At 44.9% G+C, this 20,060-nt stretch overlaps 1 protein-coding gene across 1 annotated transcript in view; it reads right to left on the reverse strand.

Annotated features, from left to right (window-relative positions):
• LOC105471404 (scavenger receptor cysteine-rich domain-containing protein DMBT1) overlaps positions 1–20,060 on the reverse strand; it is a 33,425-nt gene that overhangs the window by 9,875 nt on the left and 3,490 nt on the right. The window contains exons 6-19 of the mRNA XM_071068707.1: positions 19,635–19,788; positions 18,302–18,519; positions 16,559–16,663; positions 13,877–14,188; positions 13,276–13,299; positions 12,350–12,394; positions 9,264–9,293; positions 7,187–7,246; positions 6,321–6,359; positions 5,725–5,757; positions 3,920–3,958; positions 3,702–3,740; positions 2,665–2,703; positions 937–975 (exon numbers count right to left, since the gene is read on the reverse strand). Of these exons, the coding sequence (XP_070924808.1) occupies positions 937–975; positions 2,665–2,703; positions 3,702–3,740; positions 3,920–3,958; positions 5,725–5,757; positions 6,321–6,359; positions 7,187–7,246; positions 9,264–9,293; positions 12,350–12,394; positions 13,276–13,299; positions 13,877–14,188; positions 16,559–16,663; positions 18,302–18,519; positions 19,635–19,788 (1,176 nt within the window). The remainder of the gene's footprint in view (positions 1–936; positions 976–2,664; positions 2,704–3,701; positions 3,741–3,919; positions 3,959–5,724; positions 5,758–6,320; positions 6,360–7,186; positions 7,247–9,263; positions 9,294–12,349; positions 12,395–13,275; positions 13,300–13,876; positions 14,189–16,558; positions 16,664–18,301; positions 18,520–19,634; positions 19,789–20,060) is intronic.

A 20,060-nucleotide genomic window follows, 5' to 3' on the forward strand; every position in this document is an offset into this window, starting at 1 on the left:
AAAAAGAAATATGATCCTAACAGTATTAATAGAGTTATGATCATTTTAGTGTTTAGAGACAAACAAAAATTACCAAGTACAGGGACCATCTTTTCATCAACTGAAATTTTAACTGTAAATAAGAAAAAAAGAAACTTTAAAGATGTGTATTCATATGTATATTCAAACCTGAAAAAGAACCAAACATTTTCTCTAATTTCAGATACCAATACATTGTTTAAGTTCCTACTTTGGTTTGGGTGCAGAAATATTATCTATGAAGTTTTACTTTTTTTGCCATCAAAATGTATTAAATGACCAGGTGCCAGTGCTCACACTTGTAATCCCAGCACTTTGGGAGGTTGAGGTGGGAGAATCACTTGCACCCAGGAGTTCAAGACCAGCTTGGGTGATATGGCAAGATCCAATATCTATTAAAATTTTTTTTAAAATTAGCTGCATGGTGGGGCACACCTGTGTTCCTAGCTACTCGGGAGGCTGAGGTGGGAGGATCACTTGAGCACAAAAGGTCAAGCCTGCAGTGATTGCACCACCGCGCTCCAGCCTTGGCAACAGAGCAAGACCCTATCAAAAAAATAAAAATAAAAAGGTAATAAGCAGTGCTGTATCCTGTTTATTCTCCAGACATAAAATAATGTATTAAATGGTAAGAAAAAAATATTTATAAATATACTGAATTTTGAAAGGAAGAATTAAAAAACCACATTTTGTAGAAAACATTTTTATAGGGGCTGAAAATGAATCCAAGAAAATCAAGTTAGTTTCCTCATAAATATTTTTAGATGAGAGAAAGATCATGTCTTAGAGATGTAATTCAATAGTAACATATACAGAGGAAAGCCTGGTAGAAAAATTAACAATGGATTTTATGAAATAATATAGTAGTGTAAATAATAAAATGAAGCATTAATCTAGCAACAGGCATAAGATCATTACCTGGTGATGGTGTCACTTTGGTTGAAGTTAGATCTGTGGCTGCCAAAAAAAAAAAAAATTCTCTTGAAAAGAAAACTAAAATTTGGCTTCATTGAAATTTTACACTGTAGACTCTAAGTGTATGAAAACGAGCCTATTTCATAAGTGATATGCAATAGAAATCCACCCTGTGCATTGATCTTGTGGATTTATACATTCAGGCATGAACTTGAGTATGAGAGGTTGGCATTTTGCAAGGGAGGCTGACAATTCTTCTTTTGAACGTCTACAGTGTGTCAGATAATTTGCATCTCTGGTCCTCATGACAATTTTAGGTAAGTATTGTCATTATTTTAGAGATGAGGAAATGGAGACTCAGAGGTTGTATAGTACGCTCAGGTTATCCACAATTCAAGCCCGTGAGGCCCCAAAGCATGTATTCTAAGCACTTCGCCTTTCAGGAGCATAATGTGTGGGAGTCGCATTCACCCGGGCTCCATGTGGTTAATCAGGGATGAAGGGGAAGGAAGGTAAAATGGTCACCACACCTTTTCTCCTACTCCAAGGTGGCCCTTCCCAAACAAACAGGAAGTGATTTCACTGTCATGCCTTCACAAAGGAAGTGAAACCTGAGTGTCACCTAATTTGTGACCAAAGCAAACCAGTTACCATCAACCAGATCCACAAAGAAAAGGTTGCCTCATGTGATGTCAAGAGCCAGTGAGAATTACAAGCAAAGGAATCTTCTGACAAAAGTGGAGTCATGGTGTGGGTGGGAAGGAAGGAAGTGAGGAAATGAGGGATGGAGATAGGAGGAAAGCAAAGGAGAGAGGGAGAAAGAAAGGAAGTAAAAGGAAGGAAGGAAGGAAGGAAGAAAGGAAGGAAGGAAGGAAGAAAGGAAGGAAGGAAGGAGGGAAGGAGGGAAGGAGAGAGGGAGGGAAGGAGGGAAGGAGAGAGGGAGGGAAGGAGGGAGGGAGGGAAGGCAGGTAGGCAAGAAGGCAGGCAGGCAGGCCATACTTAAACGTAAGTGAAAAGAAAGTGCTGAACTTTGGTTTCATTGAATTTTACCCCCATATGTCTTCAAAGTACCCAGGACGTGGGGGAAAAAAGAAAATAAATAAAATAGAAGAAAGCAGCAGAGCCTTGTTACTGAAGACGTCAATGTCATAGGGATTTGGGGGACTCACACAGATGGATTCACCAGCAGAGCGTAAGAGCAGAAAGGACTTTGGATAGGAGTCAGGACACCTGGCTCTGCCTCACCCTAGCTCTGTTACTTTAGGCAAATCTTTTCCTTCTTTGGGCCTCATTTTCCTCCAAAGCGAGGGTGGTGGTTTAGCACCTTACTCTCCCAACCGGGTCCATGACCGGCAGCAGTGGCATCACCCGGGAGCCTGTTAGAAAAGATCCATCCGTAGCCACTGAATTTGCATTTCACTAGTTCCACATGAGGCTCACACACGTATGAGCATTTGGGAATCCCTACTCTAGACTTGAAGTTTTAAGCTATTTTATCCTATTTATCCTGCCCCAGCATCCACCTTGGCTGTGTGCAGTCTCATGACTGGTGATAGGGGAGTGGCTGAAATCCTCCGGGGAGTTGGGTGGCCTCCCCCGACCTCTCCTCTCTTCTCCCCTGACCTCACCTGGGGAAACAGCAGTGTTTATTCTGGGTGTGTAAATGCTTGCTGGGCTGAGCATGCTCAGAAAGTCATTCATGAGGGCTGCTGCAAGGAGCAGAGAGCATACCTGATGAAGAAGTGGCTTCAGCTGCAGTGGGAGTCGTATCTGCAAATGCAGGGGAATGTTTTAGTTTGATCAACTACATGGTGGAAAACAGAAGGGCAGATGGATAGAACTAACACTATCGCGGCCGGGCGCGGTGGCTCATGCCTGTAATCCCAGCACTTTGGGAGGCCAAGACGGGCGGATCACAAGGTCAGGAGATCGAGACCACGGTGAAACCCCGTCTCTACTAAAAATACAAAAAAAAAAAATTAGCCGGGCGCGGTGGCGAGTGCCTGTAGTCCCAGCTACTCAGGAGGCTGAGGCAGGAGAATGGCGTGAACCCGGGAGGCGGAGCTTGCAGTGAGCCGAGATCGCGCCACTGCACTCCAGCCTGGGCGACAGAGCGAGACTTCGTCTCAAAAAAAAAAAAAAAAAAAAAAAGAACTAACACTATCGCAACCCAGTTTTTTCATGTGTGTGTTGAGGTGTGCTTGCTGGGTCAAAGCATCACCTGAAACATGACACACACGGCCAACCAGGAGAGGTGTGGACCCCCAGCCCTGGCCTCTCGTGGGCACATCTGATCAAGACCAGTGCATGACACACACAGGCCAAGCAGGAGACGTGTGGACCACCGGCCCTGGCCTCCCATGGGCACATCTGATCAAGACCAGTGCATGACACACACAGGCCAAGCCGGAGAGGTGTGGACCACCAGCCCTTGCCTCCCATGGGCACATCCAATCAAGACCAGTACATGACACACACAGACCAAGCAGGAGAGGTGTGGGTCTCAGCCCTGGCCTCCTGTGAGCACATCTGATCAAGACCAGTACAGCAAGCAGAAGGTGTGCCCTGGTGGAGGGGCCACTTCTGTGTCTACAGATGAAGAGAACATGAACCTCAGTTTCTGTGAAAAGGATGCTGGGGTTTCTGTTTACACTGAGGTTCATACCATAGACAGAATAGCCAGTACCTATATATGTTCATTTGCCACAGAGAAAGAGAAAAAGTTGATCATATTGAACTATAGAAATGTGACAGGCAGAAAACATTACCGGAGGGTGTGTTCACTTCTGCTGAGGTTGAAGATGCATCTGTGTATTAACAAAGAGAGCAGGACACAAACATGAGTGGAAGAAGGCTGGCTGTGTCTTTTCATTGAGGTTTACTTTGCAGGAAAAAGGATCATTACTGAGGTTCATTTTCTGAATAGAACATGACACACACGAAGCCAGTCTCATTAACTTAAACAGCATCACGAGGGAGACTTTACCAGGTGGAGAGGTCACTTCTGCTGAGGTTGAAGAGATCTCTAGAGATAAAAGGAAGAAAAGACATATATCAGTGGAGGGGACTCCTGAGTTTCTGTTTTTACTGAGGCTATGTTGGGGACAAAATTTTTGAATTCCATTTTGATAAGCAGATCTCCAAGAAGAGGCACTGACGGGACAGCAGACAGAGTGTTCTACCTGGTGTGGAGGTCACAGCAGTGGAGATGGAAACTTCAGGTGAACACAAAGGACAAGGCAGCAATAAGACACTCTTGTCAGGCACACGTGCCTCTACAAGATGCAGGAGATGAGAAGGTGGTGTCCTGGATCAGTGACTCCAGGCTTGTCCTCCTGCTCTGCAGACAGGAGTCATGGCAAGGCATCTCCAGATACCCCACTGCCTCTGAGCCACCCCTCCATTCCTTCCTGTGGGTCTCCATTCCTCTTGCCAACATGCTACTTCTTCCCATGGAGGTAGAGGTGACTAGGGGGCCACAGCCATGGGCCAGGTTTCTTAGTGGTATGGAGTTAATCTAACAAAGATTCTGTGAGTGGGGACTTGCTTTCCCGGCCTTTCTCCTCCTTTTAAATGGTTGGGGGCAGTGACTGAGGAAAGGGTCAGCTCTGCAGACTGGAACTTTCCCTAGTGAGCTGTCCCAAGATCTAGCTGAGGGTAGGAAGGGGTGGCGGGTCCATTTGTCTTTTGTACTGTTTCCTGCCAATTCAGCTTTATCAGTAATAAAGGCCTCATTTTGCTGCTGAATCTGATGTTTTATAACTCGTTTGCTTCAGCCCCTAGAGGAGGGAAGACCACCCTCATTATCCCCCTTCCCTTACCAAAAAAAAAAAAAAAAAAAAAAAAACCCCACAAGTCCCTCTACACTCTATTTGTGAAGTTCTCAAACCCAGAGTCACATTAGAAACTCCTCAGATAATTCCAACCAGCATCACTCCAAATCTATTGTATAAGAGACAAGTTGCTTGCTGTCTTGGTCAACTCTGCATCCCTTACTGCCTTGGCCATCCTCATTGAATGCTGATGAATGTCAAGGAGGATGAGGGAAAACCATGGCTTGACTTCTTTCCATTCTGGAAATACCACTTGGTGGCTGATCTCCAGGAGAAGTTCTCTCCACAGACTCAAGTAGGTGATTACCTTAGACCAGTGGTCCCCAACTTTTTGACACCAGGGATCGGTTTTGTGGAAAACAAATTTTCCACGGATGGCAGGGAGGATGGTGGATGGTTTCAGGATGAAACTGTTCTACCTCAGATCATCAGGCATTAGTCAGATTCTTGTAAGGTGCACACAACCTAGATTCCTCACATGTGCAGTTCACAACAAGGTTTGTGCTCCCATGAGAATCTAATGCTGCCACTGATCTGGCAGGAGGCGGAGCTCAGGTGGTAATGCTTGCTCGCCCACCATTCACCTCTTGCTGTGTGGCCCAGTTCCTAACAGGCCATAGAGCCCTACTGGTCTGTGACCTGAGGGTTTAGGACCCCTGCCTTAGACTACCAGTCAGTCAGTGAATGTTTTCATGGATTCAACTTGGCCTAATGGGTTGAACAAATTTTTCCCTTGGCTTATGCATTGAACTGAGCTGCCCAGAATTCATTGACCACCAGGGAATCAGAGATGGCCTTCAAAAGTAAGGTCAATATAAACATATTTAAAAACTCAAAAGATGACTAAAAATTAAAGAATTTAACCAGGACATAAAAAGTTGTTTAATAAATTCACTGGAAAACCAAACAAAAAAGATTATAGCAAGCAAGATGGAACCCAAAATAACACTTAAATTACCTGTTGAGGTGGTTAGAGCAGTATTCAAGGATACTGGAAATGAGAAAAGGTAATTGGTCAAAACCTACCAAATGGCAAATAAATTTTGTTTCATAGTTAATTTGTTTTCTTCTCTGTGTCCCTAGAACATAGAAACCATGGTCTTCATTTATTTAATTAACAAATATTGACTGCCCACTCCTCTGTGCCAGGGACTGTGCCAGGGCTGGAGTAAAACAGCCAACAAAACTACATATGGTTCTTTCTGTCCTCAAAGAGAGGATTGTCATGGGAAATTCAGATGAGCTCAAATGATTATACATACAAATGTAAAATTGCAATTGTAGCAAGTGCTATGAAGGAGAGATGCATGGCACAGAGCCCAAGCAGGTAATCAGACCTAGCCAGGAAGGTCCTCTCTCTATCTTACCATCCTCCAACCACCACCTCATGCCAGGCAGAGGGTCTGGCCTGGATGATGCACCCTGCTCAAAGACGATGACAACTTGACACCACCCCACCCCCAAGTCTGCCTAGTCTTGGCCCCAGTGGCGGACAGAGGTGATCCCGGTGTCCCATTTGCATACATTTGCAGTGCAGTGGGCAGAGGGCATTACCAGGTGAAGGAGTTACTTCTTCTGAAGTGGAAGTTATGCCTGAATATGAAACATAAGCAGAAATGTTAGTCAATTGATTGGAAAATTTTTATTCATTTTTATTTATTTTTATTCACAGTTCTGCCTTTACTTTGGTCTCATTTACTAGGAGGCTTTGTTGTTGGAAAAATTCACCTATGACGACTAGCTATTTTCCACCCTCTCAAATTCCCATCTTCCAAACTTAAAAACATATGCATGGTTATAAATTAAATCCTTCCTGAACTGAAACATGCTTCCCCGTTCTTTTAAATAAAAGATACTGATCATACTTGAACCTGCATGAATTCGGACTCATTAGGAAGGTATGATTGCTTTTCCAGGATTCAATACAGAGCTGTTTCAAAGGATGTTGAGATAAGTGGGCATTTTTTGCTCCATTTAGAAAGTGACACTGAATGGTTTTTTTTTGAACCCTTCTATGCCTATCAGAGCATCTGCTAGCATTTCCTGCCATTGCCAATGTAGCTTCTCTATTAGGTCTATACCTCCTAGCCCCCTGCACTCCCTCTCCAACCTGTTGTCTCTACTAATATATAGTCAGCAGGGAGACCAGATAGCCAACTGTTATGAGTGTGTAGAAAGTAAGAACAGGCTCTGAGTAACAGGCTCTGTGGTATACCTCTGTGGGTATTCGAACACTTGAGCTTGAATGCTAGGATCTCAGTTTGGCCGCATGAGGCACTCTTTGTCTATTTCTGGGTTCTAGTCTATTTTCCAAGGGATTCATTTAGCCAAGTGACTTCTGGACAAATAGTGGTATAATTGTACTAGCTAGGTAAATTTCAACATAGCAATATCCCTTATATAGGCAGTAAAGGACATACTAGGAAAAAACTTGTTACCAGGTGTAAGGGCCAAATCTGTGGCTGAAATTGAAGCAGGAACTGTCAAGACAAGCAAAAGTTAAGAGAACATTATAGTTAAATGCCATCCTTGTCAATCAAGTTCATTGGTAGAGAATTTTTAAAAATTGTCCTGTTTACAAATTATGCCCCAGCCATGTTCCTGTTTCATTCTCTTATTCTCTGTTTATTAAGCTAACGGGATTAATATTGGGGCAGGTGGGTCATGGGACTAGGACTCAAGACACTTGGGTTCTAGTCTCTAGTCTTTGTGGAACAGAGTATGTGACCTTGGGCAAGCTCCTTTGCATCTCTGAGCTTCACTACTGCATCTGAAGGGCTAGTACGTGGAGAAGTAGCATCTGTATCACCTTGTTAGAAATATGGGCTCTCAGGATCCACTGAACCGGAATCTATATTTTAACAAGATCTCCATGACAGCTATGTACACATTAAAGTTTGAGAATCACCAAGCATGGAAATGGAGATGTCTATAGGCTTAGACATGCATGGAGGCCAGGAAGAAATGGGAGAGAGAAAGTATGTGCCATATAAAGGAAGCAGTCATTTCCTGCCCAGCACCAGCCAACTGGTGCCCTGCTGAAATTCATGTTGACCATTCTCAGATTTTTCGATCAAAGCTGGAGATCTGGATTTTTGCAGGATATCTTCCATTATTAAAAGGTGGGATTAAAGCTAATTTAAATATGCATAGGTAAAACTGAGTTGTCTGCATCCAAACACAGTGTCAGGCCAAAACTGCCCACTTATGACTTCCAGTCTGAGCAATCTCTAAGGTTTCTTCCAACTCTTAGAAAAATGTTACACTGTGATGGTACCATATGACTTGTTCTCGCCTAAAAGAACTGGTGGGCAATTTTCACAGATCCAGTCACCAAAAGAGCAACATGTTTCCTTGTTTGATTTTCCTTAGAGGTTAGTGTGTACCAATCCTGGCAGAAGGCTTTGAGATTTTTGGAAATAAGGACCATGGAAATATGGACAGTTCAGAGAAAACTTGAGTTGAGCTGACTTGAATTGATATGGTATTTCGCTAACTTATTTAGCCAAACAGTGGTTAACTTAAGCCTTAGGATGATCCCCAAAGTGTCCAGAGGAAGGAATTTTATAAAAGGACACATGGGTTGCTTACATTAGGGAGCCAAGCCAGAACTCGGTGGGCAGCACATGCATCCCTAAGGATGTGACTGTGAAGCTCCCATCATTGCATTCTTACACAAGTGTGACCACTCAGTCCCCAGGACAGGCTCCCGGGGTGACTGTTTTCATCCTCTTGTCCTACACATGAAGAAACTGAGGCTCTGAAAGGTGAGGAGACCTGACTGCTGTCACCCAGTTGGTTAAGGCTGGAGCCAGAACATAATCCCAGGTTCTCTGACTCCAAATCCTTTGAAGCTGCATTGTCACTCAAAAGGTTTCAGTGGTCAAAGAAGTTTGAGAATCACTGGATTAAACTAAGGTAAAAAAAAAAGATCCCTTACTATACAACTTGTCAGAGACTCTAATGTGTTAATAGGCTGTGAATCTTCAAGAGAGGAATATGGCATTTCCCTACCTTACGTAGCCATGTAAATCCTTCTTTAAAATTCGCGTATCAATAGATTAATGTACTGTACTGTGAAGCACACTTGAGAGGTGTGGTACTCTATTATTTTCTGAAAATGCAGATTAAAGTAGTTTTACCTGAGGTATCTGAAGTCCTGTGGCTTGAGGGTTAAAAAAAACTCAGACTCACTGGATACCCAAATGTATGGACACTGATGAGGATGTAAGTGAAGTCATGTCACTAAAACTTGATTTCAAAGACCAGCTGTTGCACCAAAGAGGGAGGAAACAAACTAGACATATCGTGTGCTATGTATGGAAGGCACACAATCTCTGTCAATGTACTCCTTCATTTAATGAATATATAAGCACCTTATGCATTGATATGAGCTGGTATTTAATTTCATATGAGATATAAACTCCAACCCTAACCATATGCAAAGTAATCTACACATATCTGATTTATAGAAAGCAAGAAAGAAACTAAAATTACCAGGTGAAGTGATCATTTCTGTAGTTGATGCTGAAATTGTAAAACAAACAGGAATTTAGTTTTTTTTTTAATTTTAAAAATGTATATTTCAGACACATTAAAATTGGATACAGAACAACTTTTGAGATGTAAAATTAAAAACGACAAAGGTTTCTTGGTTGAGACTGAAAGAGAGACAGGGATGCAAGAAGGCAGAAAGTGAGAAATGCCTATCGGTTGTGAGAACCCCCTGGGATGGATCAGAGAGGCTGTTTCACCAAGGCATTGAAGAAGACATTGTTTCTAGAATGGCAAAGTACTAGAAGCCTTCCTAATTCTGACTTTAGGTTTCTAATGTTGATTTCCCATTTTCACCAAACTACTTTTATAACACAATACCAAGTTGTCTGAGCACTAAAGGAAAGTGATTCCTTAATATAATAAAGCATATTATGACTCTTGATTCAGTATTCACTTACTTTTGTTAATTGTCCATTACAGTTTAAATGCACAAATGACTCTAACCCTCCCACTGGAATGCAAGCTCCACGAGGGCAAGATTGTCTGTTGTGTTCATTGCTACTTCCTCAGCACCTAGAATTGTGCCTGGCACGTATGAAGTGCTCAATAAATATTTGCTAAGCAGTGAATATTGCATTTCATTTCCTTTTCTATTCTACTTTTTTGGGAAGAGAAAGAAGCATAGATAATGCACAAACTGGGCTGATTTTTTTTTTTTTTTTTTTTTTTTAAGGAAACTATGTCAAACCACAAAGGCCAAAAGAGGATAGTGTTGAAGCTTTCACACTGTATGTAGATGAGAGGATCTGGGTTTTCTTCATGGAATTTCCTGGAGCAGCACTGCAAAATCAGCTTTAAAGCTCAAAACAGACAACTTTGGGACAAAGTCTAGGAAGTGCCATTACCCCAGTGGATGGTTCACAGAAGGGATCTGGTAATTCCTTGAAGACTGCAGAGACAGAGGGCCCTAAGGTGAACTCATTGGGCCTTGAGTCAAACACTGGGTAGATCAACAAATTAAGAGAGACTGAGAATAGCCAAGATGCCTCTGGAACCAAGATCAGGGTAGGATGTGGGGCTGAGGGACTTGGGGCTGACCCAGGGTTTATTATATGTCATTATGTATTCGCTGCCCCAGGGAGCTCAGTGTTGAGAGTGGACCTTGGGCATTTGTTTAGAGGATGCCAGTGAGACCCAAACTTCCTCATGTTGGTTTTCCAGGTCCTGCACTGACCTCAGGAGAAAGCTGGAAGTGAGTATCTGTGCAGATGAGCCCAGTATCTTCATGGTGGCTGTAGTTGTGGATGGACAGACCCAGATGGCAGCACTGGCCTGGTGTGGTCTCCATGCCTTGACACTGCACATCTTCCAGGAGGATGTGTCCCACACCGCAACCCCCCACCCCTGCAACAAAGTGGCCATTCCCTGGGGTGACCAACGTCCTCCCCACAGCCCAGCTGCTGGCACACCATGTGGGCAGCGCTGATGCCCCAGAGGTTGTCGCAGACAGTCCCCCATGTGCCATTGTGATAGACTTCAATGCGCCCTTTGCACTGCCTCCTCCCATCTGCCAATGGGCAAGGCTGGGGGAGACCCAGAGGTTATCACTGGAATGTGATCAGCTCTTCTGGCAGACACTAGTGGGACTTTTCTTAGTTCTTAATATATACTTTAAATTCCAAAACTCTAGACATTCTTGCTTCCTGCTTCTGGGTCCCACAGGACTAAGTCAAACTTGTGCTTGCAAATTCAGTAACTGACTTTTTGAGGCTATTTGTGATTTCCAATATTTTGTTCTCTCATTCTCGTCTTTGGATTGGAAATATGGCAATTACAAGGATAAGGATAAGTATCTGTTTTGAAGCTGAGCCATCAAACTGATAGGCAATAGTGTGGGGATATGTCAAACTCAACCTTTCATTATTTCATTATTATGGGGGTCCAGGTTCACAGTTAAAAACATTTTTCAGGATCCAGAGACTAGACAAGTGGCAGCCACCTCTGTAACCTCACCCCCTGTATCAGCTCTGTATTTTCTCAGTCCTGGGGAGACATGAATCTAGGTGGGCACTGACATTACAGGGAGTCCCCTTGAAAGATTCAATAATTAGGAAGCTTTAAGGGAAACAATCGAAGGATTGCCAATGCTGGGGCCCATTTCTGTTAATGCTGGGGCAACTTCAACAGCTGAAAGGGAAAACCAAGGCATCATCACAAGCACATCAGCACTTTAAAAGATTAAGCCCAAACTAGACAATGTCTCTGCACCACTTTTCCCATTTCCCCTCCCATGGAGGTGACCTTCACTGTCTGACAGTAACTGGAAGCATCTATCTGAACTTTGTCAGGGTAGCATCATTGATGGTCACCTGGGGGATCTGAAGCTACAGAGAAGGATGATGAACACTTGATGCCATTTTAACTCAGAGTTTTTATGCGGACACACCATGACTCATTTGAAACACTGAACACTAAGTGTTCAGATAAAAAAAAATGCATGTCATTTTCAGTTGGTTTTTCTAAAAATTCCAAGAAATGCAGTTGAATGCTTGGAGCTCAGATTTCGCATTCCTAACTCAAGTCTCTCCAAGAACATTATGAAATTCTTGGTACAAAATTAATTTTGCTTTACTTGAATTTAGAAAATTGTAAAGTATTGATTGAGAAATGGTGAAGGTGCTTGGGATTGGAAAATCCAGCAGCAGAAGACAGAACATTACTGTGACAAGCAAGTAAAAATTGATCAAATGAAACAGACCCCTGCGCCCAAAGCAGATGAAGATGACTCTCAGGATCTGTGTCCCCAGGAACTGGGGCTGGTTCCTGAGGCCCCTGTAGAAGGACCTGCAGGTGCTGCTGCTGCTGCTGCTGCTGCACATGGCAGTGACTGAGTGGGCTCTCTCCTTGGAAAGACCCCTACTCCATGAGAATCCTCCAGGTCACCAGCTTGCCTCTTATGAGCACAGCTCTTACTGCACACAGCACCAGGGCCAGGGAAATCACATTTGCTACATTTCCATCAGTCACAAACGGTCAGACCCCAGCCTCAGGAAAACTGTTACAAAATATAAGAATGGGGAAAGTACCTGTTAGATGAAAAACGCTTGAGTGCTCCCCAGGAGTTGAAGAAACTATGACATAAAAAAGAAAAATAGTTAGCAAAATTATATTCCAAACACACACAATGATATTTCATACTCTTCTCAAATATCATCTGAATCACATGTATGAGTCTGCCTTTAAACAACCCTATCCAGGCTCTAATCTAATAGTTACCACTTAAAATTTGATGGTACCCCATACATGGATGTGTATTATTCTGATTAAGAATAAGAAAATAAAAGAAAGAAAATTCATGTTGGGATTGTGAAGATATGGCCCCATAGGCAGGGGTGCCTTGTCAGAACAACAGAGTTCAGCAGCTGCTGCTGGGACCCAGGTGGGGCTGCAGGTAGAGGAGCATCTCCTGTCCCCAGACCCTCCTGCCCCCAGGCCCTCCAGCCCCAGGACCTCCTACCCCAGGCTGTCCTGCCCCCAGGCCCTCCTGCCCCCAGGCCCTCCTACCCCAGGCTCTCCTGCCCCCAGGCCCTCCTACCCCGAGGCTCTCCTGTCCCCAGGCCCTGCTGCCCCCAGGCCCTCCTACCCCCAGGCTCTCCTGTCCCCAGGCCCTTCTGCCCCAGGTCTCCTTCCCCTATGGCCACCTGCTTTCTTTGGATTGCCATGGCCTCTGTTGCATGAACCAACCCTTTGGTTCAAGTATCTTAGAGTCCTGTTGAAATGCTCTCGTCTGTGGAAGGGATGACACATCTACCTGCTGACATCCAGCCGAGGGAATGGGAAACAGCCCTGGGTCTTCACCTTCTGGGAAGGTGGAAGGGTCTGGAGCTCAGAGCATGTCAAGGAAAGTTAAAGCTCATAAGGTAGACCCAGCATAGGCTGGGATCGGGAGACCAAGAAGAGGTGACGGCCAGCCACCAGTCAGTAAATAAAATGGACATAAACTCATAGATACCTGGATGTCCAGCAGCTGCAGAATCTGCAGAGATAAAGGAAATGAGGGTGGTTTAATAATAGAAACTGGAATGGTAGAGTGATTTAAAGATCATTGTTTTGGTTTAAACGTGACTCATGGAAGCTGGGCATAAATAATCAGTCTGAAGCATCCAGGGCTGTCCCCCCTGGGTTTATACAGCCAGGTGTAGGTTGTGGGATGTCTAACCTGGCTACCAACTTTGAGGCAGTGATGCTGATAGAATTTGCCTTAGTAACTGAAATACCAACAAAATGGTAATATTTTTGTGTATTTATGGTTTGTCCGATGCTTGACTACATGTTCTACATCAGTTGTCTCAATTAATCCTCCCAATAACTCCATGGAATAAATGTCATGATTTTCTTTCTTTTATAATTAATTGAACTTTGCAGGTACTCAAGTTGAATGGGACCCTTCCATGTATTGAACAGCTGGGCATATTTTCCAGAGTCTGAGCAGAAATCCACTGTCCTGCACATGGGGAAAAGTTTTAGGCACAGAGGCATTTTCAGACTCTATCTGAGGATCTCGGGCTTGGTCCAGGCAGCTGCAAGACTGGCCCAGGGGAACCTTCACTCACCTGAGCAGATGACGCCAGCATCTTCACGGTGCCCACAGTTGTGAGTGAACCAACCGCCGTGAGGGCACTGCCCCAGAGAGGACTCCCTTCCCGTGCAGTTGACATCATCGAGGAGGATGCTGCCTGACCCAGGGCTGAAGCTGGCTCCTGGGAGGGCAGACACGGCCAGGCCACAGCCCAGCTGCCTGCAGACCACGTGAGCATCCTCTATAGACCAGCTGTCATCGCACACGGTGCCCCAGGTGTTGGCGTGGTAAACCTCAACTCGGCCCTCACATCTGCTGGACCCGTTCACCAGCCGCAGTCCCAGACCTTGTGGACATTCCAAAGAATGACCTTATGAAGTCACATCCATAAAGCCCATCAGAGAAGCCACTATTTCCTGGGAATTATGCACTGACAATTGAGGATAATGAATCCACTCCCTCCTTTATTTAATTTTGTTCAAGTTTGCCTTGGTAGTACTCCGTGTATTTTTTTGTGATTGGTTAAGAAATCGTTGTTCCGGGCCGGGCGAGGTGGCTCAAGCCTGTAATCCCAGCACTTTGGGAGGCCGAGACGGGTGGATCACGAGGTCAGGAGATCGAGACCATCCTGGCTAACACAGTGAAACCCCGTCTCTACTAAAAATACAAAAAAAAACTTAGCCGGGCGAGGTGGGAGGCGCCTGTAGTCCCAGCTACTCAGGAGGCTGAGGCAGGAGAATGGCGTGAACCCGGGAGGCGGAGCTTGCAGTGAGCTGAGATCCGGCCACTGCACTCCAGCCTGGGTGACAGAGCGAGACTCCGTCTCAAAAAAAAAAAAAAAAAGAAATCGTTGTTCCTTGCCACTGGCTGGACCTGGCCTGGCCCACAGCATAGCTGTTCTTTCCCTGTGTGGGGGGAAGTCTTGGTTTCTGACATTCACAGGGTGTGTTGGATTTTTCACAAGAAGCTGTCATGTATACGTGGTGTGTGTGTATGTGTGTGTGTGTAAGTGTGTATGTGTATGTATGTGTGTGTGTGTTTCTGTGTGCCCTTGCACACGTCGATCAAGAGACAATAACAATAGCTCCCATCTCTGTTATTCCTGGGATCAGGCATAACCTATGTGTGAAGACATTCCAGGGACTGGAAAGAGCCACCATTGCAGGCTGCCTCCTATGTTCAAAGGACAATGTTACAAAAGGGAGCAGAAGCTGGCTGTACTTGGAACACAGATAAGGTGAGCCCACAGGTGTGGAGATTTGGGGTGAGCAGGCAACCTGTCCTTCCTGGGGGCCTCTTCCAAACCAGCCCCCAAGAGCCACTCTTGCATCTCACAACCTCTTCTTTCCTGTCACTTTCCAATCACAGATTTTCCAGGTGAACCTGGACATTGCCAGCACTTCCTCCCGCAGCCTGAGGCCATGGAGGAGGGTGGAAGTCAGGATGCTTCCTTCCCTAGTGCTGGGATGTTTGTGAATTAAAACTGCACAGAGGGAGGGCCAGTGAAGTGAGAAGAAAGGGTGACCTGTCCATGTGGGCACCTCTGTTGGCTTTGGAAAAGATCCTGCAAAAGGGGAAAATTATACATCTTGGGTAAACCTTTGAGGTTTACGCCGAATTTTCAGTCCATTGTGGGTGGGCTGTCCACCCTGTGGATTATCTACAGAGAGTTTCTGATTCTGAATGGGATTCCCTTCTCATGGCCTTTCTCTGTGGGCAGTACTCCTTCCATCACCCAACTGGCATGTTAGGAAATATAAGCTTGGGAAAACCATGGCTTGGTGCCTGATCTTTTTTTTTTTTAATACATATAGTTTATTATTATTATTATTATTTGAGATGGAATCTTGCTCTGTTGCTCAGGTTGGAGTGCAGTTGCATGATCTCAGCTCACTGCAACCTCCGTCTCCCAGGTTCAAACAATTCTCCTGCCTCAGCCGCCTGAGTAGTGGGGATTACAGACATGCCCCACCAAGCCCAGATAATTTTTGTATTTTTAGTAGAGACGGGATTTCACCATGTTGGTCAAGCTGGTCTCAAACTCCTGACCTTAGGCAATCCGCCCTCAGCCTCCCAAAGTGCTGGGATTACAGGCGTCAGCCACTACACCTGGCCAATAGATATGTTTTAAATTCAAGAAAACATCCTTTGGGGCCCTCTGTTGTTCAGTATAAGCTACCCTGGTGCTACTTCTAAGTGCTTGGGGTCATTTCTCTCTTTCCCAGCTCCTCTCTGCATATTGTACTTTACTCTTCTAAGGGCCTATCATGGAAGAGCTGCTGGAACTGTAAAGACCACTGGCCAACTAGAGCTGGGAGCAAACTGTAACGTGATGCTTTCAGCTTTTCCATTCTTAACAATTCTGTCAAGTAGAAGAAGGTAGTACCCAGAGATAAATCCCTGCCAGGCTCTGACCTTGGAAGAGGTGAGGGTCAGAGACCGTGGCTCATGTCTGCGAGTAGTATGCCCTGCCCACCACAGGGCAAGAGCTGGCTTGGATATTCACATAGTGAAACCCCCTGAATTTCCTCATCCTCATCAGAGGAGGAAATGTAGGCAGGAAGCAGCTCAGAGATTTGCTAGAGGCCTCACAGCCAGTAAATGAAGAGACTGGAAGATAAGCCCAGGGCATTTGGACCCTAAATAACTACTCTACTGCCTAGGGGGCTTTGCTAGGGCAAGTTAAAGCTCATCAATTCAAAACAACCAAAATTACCTGAGGTCGGGTAACTCACAGCAGTGGATGCTCCTATGTAAGGCAGAAAGGCAGTGGAAGACATAGACGGTGTGGGTAGCTCATCTCCCTTCAGTTCTCCTAAACCTGAGAGAGAGGTAGGCTTGCTTACTTCAGTCAGAAAGGTACCACGTCTTGTTTGGGGGAGAAACTGCACACAATCTGGCATCTAAAAATGGCCCTGAGGTACTTTGGTTACAACTATCTGATGTCCTGGATCACCAAATTTGTGTCTGTCTTGTTGCCAGACATGCGATGTCATCTCTTTTCTCTTCTTCCTTCCTGTTCTTTCTTCTTCCTTCTATCTCCTCCTTCTCCTTTCTTTCTCTCTCTCTTCCTCTCCCTCTCTCTCCTTCCTTCCTTCCCTTCCTCCCTTCCTTTCTTCCCTTCCCTCCTTTTCCCTCCCCTCCCCTCTTTCCTACCTTTTTAGTTTTGGGCAAACTGTGGCTCCAGGGATGGCCCCTGGCATGGAGCACTTGTTTTGCCAGTTGGTTTGGTTTTGTAATTCTTCTGGGTGTGTGTGTGAGTCCCGCCTCTGAGTAAGTGTCAGCTCATAAAGGGCAGAACCGCATTTATCTCAAGAACATACACCAGTGACCTCAGTGCAGGGAGGGAGCCAAAAGGCCCCTGAGTGGGCTGTGGAGCTGGACCAAGAGCTTAGGGCCAGGATGAAAAAAAGCTCAGAGCTTCTGCTTGGTGGTCCATCCAGGCACCTATGACCCACTCCCATGCTCTGCCCAGGGCCCTGGTTCCAAACTTCATGGCCCTTATAGCCCCCAGCCCTGTCCTCTGATGTCACTCGGCATGCGGCACCAGCTTCTGTTTTGCTCAGAGCATTGATTCTGTCCCTTGACCTCTCTCTGCGTAGAACCTTCAAATATCTTCACCTGCTCCTTGCCCCTTCATCCTATCTCAGGTGGATGCTGCCAGGTCTAGCTAATAAGTCAGTTCACCTGATCCCAGTTGAACCCATAAGGATTCAGAGACAGGTGGGAACTTTTGATTCCAACTACTGAATTTATTTGCCGAAACTCAACCAAGATAAAACTGAGGAATAAGAGCCCTGGGCTAGAACCTGGGCTCCCAGCCATTAGGAAAGCTCTCTGTGTCACCTGTAAAATGAAGGGATTGAACCAAAGAGTTGGTTCCCAAAGGCATGACTCATCACCGGTGGGATGTGAGATAGTTTGAGGTGCAGCATCTTCTATTTGCTGGTTAAAGCTGGCTGCAAAGGTGCTTTGGGTTTGACCTCTCACATCGAGGTGATTTTGTGTATATGTGTGGGGGGTGTGTTCTTAAAAGCTTTTCCCCTGACTAGATTATGTACTTCTTGGAGGTCAAAGAGAGCCCCTAAAAGCCTCGTGTAAAGTGAAAATCACCAAGCATGCAAACACTGTTGCTGCTCTTAGTGTGTAATAATGTTCTTTAGACCAGGTGAAAGGAAGTGGCACATGGTTTTGAATAAAACTGCCTCCAAGACAGGGTAGGTCCTGTCTCTTTCTCAGCATAGTGTGAAGTGCCTCTGTTATCCAAATATGCATATGATGTGTTACTGCAGGGCAGTTTCAAGGGTTCCATCAGCTTCTCCAAGCTTTATCTTGGAAATAAACTAAGAAGCTTGGGACACCCCTTTCAAATCCCTAGTGCCCAGCCGACTGAGGCAGCTGTTCAGCTTCGCCATCGTCAACACACAGGGCCGGTGGCCAACATGATTGCAGGACCTACCGGTATCATTCTCATCTTGCACAAGAGACTCATAAGATGCATAGAAGCCGATGTTGGTGATGATAGCATCGCTGTGGAACACCACCGACATGCGGTTGTAGGAGGAGGTAAATATCGGGATCTTCCTGGAACAGAATCTCCCTAGCAAAAAAGATTCGCTTTGTGGGCCATCAAAGATTTCAATGAAGTCGTATGGACAGCCATAGAAATTTTCCATTCTGTGAAGTGAAACAGTATCATTCAGACTCAGTCCAGTGGGGCTTTCTTCCCAGTAAGCATTGCCCAGATTCGTTCAGGAAGTGATCAGGGAAAAATTATCTGAAATCTACATCTCTTCAAACAGGTTACAGGAAATGATGACCCTACGGATGTGGGCGGTAAGTACCCTCCTATTTCTAAAAATCTTTTAATTTCTAAAGTTTTACTGCAGTGGAACTTTCTGAATATGTATTACAAGCATGTGGGATAGAATTTAAGTGGTATTGATAGGCACATGGTGAAAAGTAAAATTTTCTTCCACCCCTAACTACCGGTCCCCTCTTACTTCACTCCCCTTCCTACAAACAGGTTCGATGAACAGTTTCTGTGTATTCCTTCCAGAAATAGTCTATGCACAAAAGGGAGCCTCTGTACTACTGTCTGTGGCTTTCTTTCTTTTTTTTTCTTTGAGATGGAGTCTCGCTGGAGTGCAGTGGCGTGATCTCGGCTCACTGCAAGCTCCGCCTCCTGGGTTCACGCCATTCTCCTGCCTCAGCCTCCCAAGTAGCTGGAACTACAGGCGCCTGCCACCATGCCTGGCTAATTTTTTGTATTTTTTTTTTAGTAGATATGGGGTTTCATCGTGTTAGTCAGGATGGTCTCAATCTCAATCTCAATCCTGACATCGTGATCTGCCCACCTTGGCCTCCCAAAGTGCTGGGATTACAGGCGTAAGCCACTGCTCCCGGTCTGTGGCTTTCTTACAGCTCATTCCATAGCAAGACCTACTGTGAGTGTGACAGCAATATGTGGATGTACCAATATCCATTTAACTAATTCCCTACAGATGGACAATTAGATTGTTTCCAATGTATTGCTAGCATGAGACTGTGCTATGATTATTCTCAGTGCACACGAGACTTTATCTGTAGACTAAATTCCTGGAATTGAAATTGCTGGGTGAAAAGATCTGTGCATTTAAAATTTTAATCAATATTACAATAGGCCCTCAAGACCTAGCTCACTTTTGAAAATTAACTATTGATTTTTTTTGGAAGGAAAGGGGAGGTAGGTAGTAAAACTGGAGTGCATAACTGAGTCAGGATGAAAGTAAAGGTGGGAAATATTTACTCACTTTACCACTTCAAATGTGAGTTTCACATGAGCCCCGATATCCACTTGTATGTCCCAAGCACATACCACATTTGTGGGGTAATTTTTAGGATACCAAGGACTGGAGAAGGAGCCTGAATTATTTGCAAGCAAACCGCCACAGTGGAAATTTTCATCTGTAACAAACAGTGAACAAACCCCATCAAAAGTGAGCATTTACCTCTGCCTGTGTTTTCAGGGGGTTCAAAAGGGGACAGAGTGAGGACAAAGGTAAGGAAGACTTGGTCTAGAGCTGCTTTGGCTGATAGCTGGAAAAGTTAGCTTTGGAAAGGACCCTGAGCTCCCAGTGCTGTCCTGTGGGCAATGAAGACTGTCAAATGTGTTTTTGTGAGGAGAAAATGAGAGCGACATATGGTTGAAAGGACTTTATGAATCCATGTGCCCAATA

Source organism: Macaca nemestrina, chromosome 9 (genome assembly GCF_043159975.1).
Source record: "Macaca nemestrina isolate mMacNem1 chromosome 9, mMacNem.hap1, whole genome shotgun sequence".
NCBI lineage: Eukaryota > Metazoa > Chordata > Mammalia > Primates > Cercopithecidae > Macaca > Macaca nemestrina.